Consider the following 10,074-nt stretch of genomic DNA (forward strand, 5'->3'; position numbering starts at 1 on the left):
GAAGAAGTCCTCTCAAGCAAGAACAAGAAATCTATAACTACCAATAATATTTTTGTGGGTCTAAAATTTCCAGCAATATTCGTTTTCTAAAAAACATGTAACTTTGCCTGCTTTGGCCTACTAATTCAGCTGAACATTAAAGGTCCATATAAAAAAAGGGCAGAAGTTATAACAATAACATACACAAGACAAAATCTCATCTGTATTCTTCTGGCAAGCGGTATCCGGTCATGACTATTTTATCAGCAAACATTTTGCCAGTCTTGGGCATGACATGCCAATGCAATGTCAGGTTAAACTCTTTACCACGGAGATTGCTTCCCTGTTCAGAGGGGGGAAATATTAACTCTGTTTTAAGCCAACAAATGGTTGAGTAACTTTCATGCAATAAATGTAACTGTTAAGACTGCTATATGAAAACGGCATACCTGATCAATGAAATGGTACTTGTTTGAGGTATGAATCCAAAACTTTGCATGCTCTCTAGAAGGAATGATGCCATCCCAAAGGGAGATCTGCAAAATGAAATCTCAAAAACAGTTAAATTGATTGGACACAACTTATGTGCAGCAAAAAGCTGGAATACGAGACACTAGCAAAGGCACATTATATACAATCTGTAATAGCATAGATATATTTTATGAGGAACAGGTAAGAGACCAACGAATCCAAAATGAAAATATTACGAAGCAAATTTTCAGCACTACAAGATATGGAGGAACTTAAAACATTCAATACAACAAAAAGCCTAAGCTTACCTGATTTAAGGAATTCTTTGGAGTTCCATACTCAGCGGCTACAAATACGAAAACCTGCCAATATGTAGCAAATTAAAAACCTAAATCATCTTTAAACTTATCACCTTAATATTTAAGAATAATTCGATGAAAAATCACTGAAGATTAAAAAATAATAGAGGATCCTACTTACATAAATTATTTTGTTGTATTTTACCGAGTGTTTTAAGAAAATTCATGGGACACCTAGAACGGCATGCCCCAATCCTCTTAGACGGAAAAATATTCATAATTCTCACAATAGCATCATCAGAGTCCATGGTGTAATAAGGATCATCAACAAATTGAAATACAAGAATTTTTCAAATAATTAACCTGCTTTGTATTCCATGTGAACAATGACTGTAAGTCCGCTGATATATTCAATTGCATGCTGACCTGCATGAAATGAAGACACATCACATCAAATACAGCCAAAAGCAAACAAATGAATTGACAATCCAGAGTATACATGTCAGACCTAGATGCGGACTTGTATGTTTAACATATTTATACACATACGCGCGCGCGTGTGTGTGTGAGAGAGAGAGAATATAGACATTTAATTATTTACATTTTTATAAGTAATAGCAATAGATTTAAAAGGAAACTGCCAAAATATAAATTAGCAGGATAACAGGGTGTAATTAAAGAGAATGGGACAAACACAAAAATGCACCTACTTCTAATTCCAGATCATATATAGTTTTGATCTCTCAAGGTAAAGGTCATCTGCCATAGAAGAAATCTTGGTCTAGAGGATTTAAAGTTCCTCACCTCCTCCCCTATTCCATCACATTATGTTGTTTCAGATTTTTTGGAAGGATTTATAATTCAAAAGTGATGCAGGGAAGAGAGGATAGGCTATTGTGGGACTATGCTGGAAATTTCAGGTTTTCAGTCAGTTCTTATTATAAGGTGCTTAATTGTCGTTCTGGCAGTATATTTCCATGGAAAAGCATTTGGAGGGTGAAGGTACCTACTAAGAGCATTGGCATTGGATTATGCAAATGCAAATGCAAAATTTGCATAATATGACATGATTTTACATTTGGCTATTCCACTTAAAACTTATTCAGAAATATACAAAGAGCAATAGATCAACATGCACATGACTCCCAAACCAGTGCAGAAAATCTTGTTGTAGCAGCAAGGAAAATATTCAACCTTCCTTCTTCTCAACTCTCACCAACTTAGTCACTGATTAACCTTGTTTTAGACCACTCAAAAGGGTATCTCAGCCACCACAACAGTTGTAATTGAAGCACACAAACAGCAAAACAGAAAAATCAAGAAGAAAATCTGCAGTTGTTCATAAATCAGTTTAGTTCAAGCTCTCGGGTCTGCTTTTTCCATTATCAATCTCATTGCTACAACTAGCCATTATCAAGTTATATATTTTGGTTGCAATTCTCTTCCTTCCAAAACAGCAGAATCATTGAGTTCAAAATTTGGGAACAAGCATGTAATTCAAGATAACAACTAATATTCCATTTTAATCCTTTACAATTAGCTGCTGACTAATAACTCAGTAACTCAGTAAACATTTTAATCCTTTACAATTAGCTGATATTCCAAATGAAGCTGCTGCCCACATTTTTCTTTTCCTTTTCTTTTTCCTTTCCACCGAAAGAAAATTTTCACTTCCACCAATAACTCAATAAACTATAAACGAAACACACGAAGATTCAAGTTTCATACGAAGTCAACCCATTATCTCTCAATTTGGGTCCTCAGAAAATGCAAGAAAATACCCTTTGGCCTGGAAAATGCAACCGATTTTCCGCTCTTTCCTTTGTTTTTTCACCCAACCAAACAAAAGGGTTGCATTACCTCAACACAAAATAAACCCAAAACTCGAAACAAAAAAAAAAAAAAAAACACAAATCACCAGCATAATCCAATAAAAGAAAAACCTAGAATCAACTATCTCAACCAAAGGACAGTGGAAATCAGGAAAAGCCGAAAAGGAAAGTACCTGAAGATTTCCTTGAGTTCAAGCGTGATTTGTATTATGGACTTGGAACACTCAGGAGGGGATCAAAAAAAGGAGGGATCGAAAAAAAAAATGAAAGACTACGGAAGAGAAACCGAAAGGAAAGGCAGTGATTTTAATTGGTGATGAGAAATGAAAGAAACCCAGAAAGGAAGAAAGGAGAAATGGAGGGGAAAACCTGCGGGAGAGAAATGAGTTAGGGAGAGGGAGAATCGGGAGAGAGAAAGTATTTTTTTATTTCATTTGGTCAAGCTACAGTTAAATCCAAATACGACCCACAACACTAATTTACTGTAGCTAAAAGTTATTTTTTTTACATTTGCATAATCCAATGCAGTGTATTTTTAGACTCTATTATCCAAACTCTTCATTTTTTTTGGATTTGCATAATCCAATGCCAATGCTCTAAGGTGGCGTCCTCAGTTGGGTGGTTGCTCTAGGGAAAGTATTGACTACAGATAATCTTAGAAAATGTGGTTTGTGTATAGCCAATTGGTGTGTCATGTGCAAGAAGGGTAGAGAATCTGTAAATCATTTGTTTTTACATTGTGAGGTGGCAAACTCTTTGTGGTATGAGGTTATTGGTCAGACAAGTTTATTTTGGGTGATGCCTAAGGAAGTTGTGGAGCTTCTTGCATGTTGGCGTGATTGTGAGGTGAGGAAAGATGTTGCTGCCAGGTGGAGAATGATTCCTTTGTGTTTAATGTGGTGTCTATGGCTAGAAAGAAATGGGAGATGTTTTGAAGACAAGGAGCGCTCTTTTGAATATCTTCGAAACTTTTTATTTTCTACTTTGAGTTTGTGGGCTAAGATCTTTGTAAGGAATGATGAGAATGTACTGAACCTGTTTCTGTTTTAGTTTTCCTGCTTTATAGAGTGTAGTAGGTATTTCCTTTGTATACTTCTTGTGTACTTGGACTATGCCTATTCGTGATAATAAAATTCTTATTAATTATAAATAAAAAATAAAAAAATGTATAAAGTTGTCTTTCTATCAGAAATACAATGAAAGAATTCATTGAATCCATCAAAATCATTGGGCCTAAATTTGACATTGTCAATAACTGCACTAAACAATAAAATCCTCCAGTAGTTACAACAGGATTGACCAACATATCATAAGCCTAACAAGCAGCAAAAGAATCCCATCTCTTCTAAAATCCTCCAAAAATCTCTCAAACCTTCTTTCTTCCTCAATTTAAATCCTTGATCTCTAAATATTATGATTCTTTGCTTTCAAACTCATCAAAATAATTTTTTCCCAGTTGCTTCCAGTAAATCTGTTTAGATTGTATGGTCAAATAAAGCATTGCCATATGTGAAATCCCTGGTCTAAAAAGTTGCAAACAAACAAGTCCACTGTGATTATATTTTCACATATGCATCAATACCAAATGTGGGAGAAACTATAATAAATCAGCTCATCCTTCCTTGCGAGGTTGTTTATATTATGTAGGTATGCCCAGCGAAACAGCCAACCTCTATGGCATTCTCCCTTGAAGCTTATGGGAGAGAGAGAGAGAGAGATCTTATTAACATGTACATAAACACCACAGACAATACAATGTAGCTGGATTCAACCATATATTACACGATCAATTCACATGAATATGACTCAAATAGTCAAATCCCATGAAACCCATTAACGCCCATTACACTAAAACAAATCTGACCAAAAATAAAGGAGCGTTCTCCGGATGAGCTAAGAAGTTTCTTATTCCATACTTTATTTATATGGGCATCCTCTTGTTATGGAGCTTGCTTCAATGACTTTCTTGTATATCTTTCTAGCCCCTTTTTATTTAACTAGGTATATGCTGTTTGTATACCTCTTGCGTACTTGGGCTATGCCTATTTACTTCTAAAAATTGTTGTTTTACTTATTAAAAGAAAAACAAATCTGACACTACCGGATAAATCAACCAAAAATGAAGAAAAGTAACAGTTAGGATCAAAAGCTGGGATTCTCAAAATCGATTATAAACTACATCATATTTTGGGCAAATTTGAAAGCTTTACTCACCAATTAACAACAAAAAGTAAAAAAGAACCCAATCCCACAAAATTCCCTTAAACATCTGAGGCATCTTTAACGCAAATTTTCAGCACGATTCATAAATGATCCATATACGTATGTGTCAAAAAATCAAACGCAGAGAAATCGGTAAAGAAAAAAGAAGAAGAAGAAGAAGAAGTAATTACCTCGTCGTTACCCTTTGATTGCTTCTGAAACCAGTTAATGTTCAACACCTACAAACCAAAAAAACTAAATCAAGTGAATCGTGGATCTAAAAATAATAATTAAGGCTTGAAATTAAGAAAAGTAAGTGTTTAAGTGAGAGAGATGGACCTCGACATGGGCAGAGGGCGAGGGGTGGTTGAAATTGTCGGAGATGGAGGCCATGGCGCACATGAGGGCGAGGATGGTCACCGCGAAGGTTACCAAAGCGTTGGCTCTGTACCCAAAGGAATGCATTTTGCTTGTTTCGTTGTGGGTTTTGGGTATTTTGAGGTTTCTCTCTTGGTTCCCGACCCTCTTGTTTTGCCTGCTCTGTTAAATGCTTCGGCCGGTAATAGTTCCGGTTCCGCTCTCGAGGAGACAGGAGAATGGGTTTCGATACAAGCACTTCGTATGTGCAGGGTTTTTGTGCGTTGGCCTATGTTTTGCTTTTGTTAATGGACCGAACACGTACTAAGGGACCCACTCTATGTGCTGATTTGGCATTTTCAGATGTCGAACTTTTTATATTTCATTTTTCTTTTCCAAAATTTCGAAGAAAATTGCGATTTTTTTTTATGAAAAATGTTTTGGATCCAGAATTTGAAATCTAAAAAATGTCTTGAGTGGAATTTTTTTTCTTTTTTACCGAATGATTAAAAAAATATTTTTTAATGATGTTGTGAATTTTTTATTTTTTTAAAAAATATTTATAATGATTAAAAAAATACATAAAAAAAATTACTCTATTCGAGACATTTTTGGATCCAGAATTCGGGATCCATATCAGTACTCTTTTTTTATTGACAAGTTATTCGAAATTATTTATTTTGAGAGCAATGTTGCAGCCACCGAAAAGTGATCCAAATGAATCTGTCGAATAGTATATATATTTTTTTCATGTATTTTTTTAATCATCATAAATATTTTTTTAAAAAAATAAAAAATTTCACAACATCATTAAAAAATATTTTATTAATCACCAAGTAAAAAAAAAACTCATTCGGGACCCAAAACTTTTATGTTATTTTGAGTAATTTGTTAGACATGTTTAGTCCTTCTTCATATGAACGAGTTAATTATCCGATTATGTCGGATTTTATGGTTAGTCATTATAAAATTGGCTAAATGAGATTTTAAAATTATTTACCTATGCACTTATTAAAATTTGACTTGCACTTGTGCTATTGAATTGCGAGAAAATTGCAGTTGAATGATGTCTTTTTTGGACCTATTTTTTAAAGAAATAAATTTGGAAGTGTTGAGATAATTTCCCATTAGTCAAAGCCACTTGATCTTGAGTTAGCTTGCCAATAATGAACACGAGACGAGGTAAATTTTAAGGAGGTTCTCCTTAATTGTTTTTTATTAGGGCTAGGAGAAGGTTTTTTTTTTTTTGGTCTTATAGAGTGCATTTATAATGATGTTATAACTATTTGTGCAAGAAATTTTGAAATTTTTATTACAAGTCACGTCGCTTGAATGCATTAAATGTCATACATATATTCAAAATTTATGTGTCATGGTAGAAACCCAATATGAAACCCGAGTGCAAATCATTCGAAGTGATAATGTTGAGACATCCCCACAAAATGTTGTTGTGAAAAGGAAACATCAGCATATTCTAAACACTACTAGGGCCTTGAAATCCCAAAGTGGCATCTCCTAACGTTTTTTGCTATCCATCTTATAAATAGAACACCTTCACTCATATTAAATGACAAAAGCCCCTACCAAGTTCTATTCAAGAAGATACTTGATTACAACCATCTTAAGGTGTTTGGTTTTTTAGACTTTGATACAACCATTGTTAACGGAAGGCACAAGTTTGACCTTAGAGCAAAAAGATGCATGTTTGTAGGGTATTCCTTTGGAATCAAAAGATACACTTTGTTGGATCTTGAAACTAAGAAGATTTTTGTCTTTAGGAATGTTGTTTTCTATGAAAATGTTTTCCCTACAAAGAAATTCTCACTGATATTCAAACCCAACTAGAGAAATGTAAGTTTCACTCAAGTTCCTATCACTTTTACACAACCTACCCTACAAGAAGTAGAGACAAATACTCAAATTAGAATTTCTAACGAATAGATCTCAAAAACTTCTGATCAAGGTGAACCTGATAGTGACCTCCAAAATCCTCCTACCCATGATTCTACACCAAATACCACATCTGTAACTCACTTACCTCGCAAATCAACGAGAATTCAAAGGGCAATTCCTCAGTTGCAGGACTTTATATGTCAACAGGCTACCTCTTTTCACCCATCTCAAGCTTTGGACAAACAAAAGGGCCAGAACTCATCAGGTAATCCTTTTCCTCTTAGTGATAGTATTTCTTATGAAAAACTAACTATTGCACACAAATCCTTTGTTGTTTCCATTACCTCTCAATCTGAGCCTAAAAATTACCAAGAAGCCAAGAATTATCCTGACTGGTGCATAGCCATGAGAGTTGAGATTGGGGCTGATGAACTTAATGACACTTGGGCTTTAGTTGATTTGCCTCATGATAAAGAAGCTATTGGGTGCAAGTGGGTATATAAGGTTAAATTCAATGTTGATGGGAGTGTGGAGAGATTTAAGATAAGACTAGTGGCAAAGGAGTACACTCAACAAGAATGTCTCGATTACCATTAGACCTTCTCACCCGTGGCTAAACTAGTTATTGTCAAAACATTGTTAGCTGTAGCAGCAATAAAAGGATGGAATCTTTACCAATTGAAAAAATCTACAGAACCTCCACACACCACACTTTTTTTAATTATTTTTTTTCTTTTATCAAATATTTAATATATGAATAATGAATAGAAGAATTAAATTAGTTTAGAAAGAATAAACTAAAAAAAATTTAAAATTTTAAAAAATGTGGTGTGTAGAGGTTGGAGAGGTTGTGTAGCATTGTTTTTACCAATTTGATGTGAATAATGCATTCTTGCTTGGTGAGTTAGATGAGGAAGTATGTATGGAACTCCCTATTGGGTATTCTAATGGTAATAGCAAGAGGGTGTGCAAACTTAAGAAAGATTTACATGGATTAAAACAAGCATCACGACAGTAGTACTCTAAGCTGTCCAAATTCATTGTTAAACAAGGGTACACTCAATCTAAAGCTGATTACAGTTCATTCACCAAGAAAACCAACCATTCATTCATAGCTATTCTAGTGTATGTAGATAAATATTATTGTGGCTGGTGACTGCATTGACACCATCAATTATCTCAAAGCTTCACTTCATGACAAGTTTAGAATCAAGGACTTGGGAAAGTTGAAGTACTTTCTTGGGATTGAGGTGGCCAAGTCTGAGCATGGCATTCACATATGCCAAAGGAAATATGGTCTAAACATTCTAAGTGATTCGGGGACCATTGGTTCTGCACTTGCTAGGATCCCTATGGACCAAAACATGAAGTTAAGTAAAGAAGAAGGAGAATTGCTCCCAGAACCAACACTTTACAAAAGGTTGCTTGGTCTTTTGCTATATCTAACAATAACTAAACTAGATATTTTATATCTTGCCCAGTTATTGAGCCAATTCATGGATAGGCCTCGAGTTCCACATTCACATGTAGCACATACAATTCTAAGATACATCAAAAGGACTCCAGGCCAATGGTTGTTTTATCCCATAAATTCTAAATTGCAGTTACATGGATATAGTGATCCAAATTGGGGTGTCTATCCTGATACCAAAAAATCTGTGACAAGATATTATGTTTTGATTGGAGAGTCATTGGTGTCTTGGAAGTTTAAGAAGCAGCAGGTGGTTTCCAGGTCCTCTTCATAGGTAGAATATAGGGCTATGGCAAATATGTGTTGTGAATTAACTTGACTTAGATATTTGTTTGAAGACTTGCTGGTAACACATTCTCAAGCTGCCATTTTGTATTGTGACAATAAGTCTGCTATGCATATAGCCATAAATCCTATCTTTCATGAAAAGACCAAGCAGATAAAGCTTGATTATCATCTAATTCGAGACAAAATACAAGATGGAAGCATTGTCACTAAGCATGTCTCGAGCAAATCACAGATTATAGACATGCTTACCAAAGCTTTGGATTCTCAAAGTTTCTACTCATGTATGCTCAAGATGGGAGTAGTAGATATCTACTCTCCATCTTGCGGGGGGCTATTAAAAGCCAATGAAGCTGCTAATTTGGAAAGCCAACAACACACATTAGCAATTGGTAGCAGCTCAGCAAGGAAGGAGGAAGAATGTTCTAGAGGAAAATATAGAGTAATATTCTAGTGTATAATTTTTTTGTCTTCTTATACAACTATTGTTTTCTTTTTCTGTTGAGATTGTTAGCTTGGGAGAAAATATAGAATCTTTACGTCAGCTGTCATATTCATTTGTAAGCTTATATAAGCAATTTTTGTATAGACATTTAATCAAACAAGTGAACGGAAACTTTCTTCCATACTTTTGCCATCGCCTAGCCTAGATTCTCTGTTGATCCCTTTAACATTTATTTGCATTTAGCATTGGTCTTTCCTCCGTCAAGCAGCTTTGCTTCTAAAAACCGAGCATTTCTCTCCCGGGGGTCAAGCTCTGAACACACATTAGGTTGTCTTTTAAAAGAGGTCAAATTTGACATTTCAATATATGATGAGGTGGAGGGTGTGCGTGTCGTACTACTAAAGTGTAACACACGCCGCCGCTGATGGTGAAGGAAGAGGAGGTCGGCACACGGTGGAGAAGATGGGAAGAAGAGAACCTTTGGAACCCTAGCTTGAAGGCAACTAACTTAAGGGAACTGAAGTGATCGAAGAGGGAAGTACTTTGATGTTCTTGAAGGAGAAGTACATTGTCGCAGGCTGGGCTTGGGAATCTTGAGTTTGGCCCTCCGTTGTTTATTTTCACTTGTTGATCTAGTTGTTTATTTTACTTGTTGGTCTGGGTGTAATGGGCCGTAGCCCTTAGTCTTTTATTTAGTCCGTAACTAGTCTTTATTTCGAATTTACTTGCTAGTAGAGTTTGTCCGTAAAGCCCAGTAGGGCCCAGTAATGTTCCTTTATTTTCGTGTACCTAGAACCTGTAGAGGTATCTGAAAGTTTAATAAAAATAAGAATAAATATA

At 35.2% G+C, this 10,074-nt stretch overlaps 1 protein-coding gene across 1 annotated transcript; it reads right to left on the bottom strand.

The window, feature by feature from the left end:
* Positions 1 to 12: 12 nt before the first annotated feature.
* LOC109006822 (signal peptidase complex subunit 3B) lies at positions 13 to 5,414 on the bottom strand. Its single transcript, XM_018986226.2, has 6 exons — positions 5,123 to 5,414; positions 4,975 to 5,022; positions 1,113 to 1,175; positions 759 to 812; positions 429 to 515; positions 13 to 322 (listed from the first exon to the last, which is right to left on the bottom strand). Exons 1-6 carry the CDS (start codon positions 5,246 to 5,248, stop codon positions 197 to 199), a joined length of 504 nt encoding a protein of 167 aa, XP_018841771.1. The 5' UTR covers positions 5,249 to 5,414; the 3' UTR covers positions 13 to 196.
* Positions 5,415 to 10,074: the final 4,660 nt, after the last annotated feature.

This window comes from Juglans regia, chromosome 8, assembly GCF_001411555.2.
Source record: "Juglans regia cultivar Chandler chromosome 8, Walnut 2.0, whole genome shotgun sequence".
NCBI classification, from domain to species: Eukaryota; Viridiplantae; Streptophyta; class Magnoliopsida; order Fagales; family Juglandaceae; genus Juglans; species Juglans regia.

Coding starts and splice junctions, on each gene's coding strand:
- LOC109006822 (XM_018986226.2), bottom strand. CDS start 5,248: ATGCATTCCTTTGGGTACAGAGCCAACGCTTTGGTAACCTTCGCGGTG. Junction 1,176..4,974: donor AATCAAAGGGTAACGACGAG/GTAATTACTTCT, acceptor CATTTCATGCAG/GTCAGCATGCAATTGAATAT. Junction 323..428: donor AGTACCATTTCATTGATCAG/GTATGCCGTTTT, acceptor CCCTCTGAACAG/GGAAGCAATCTCCGTGGTAA.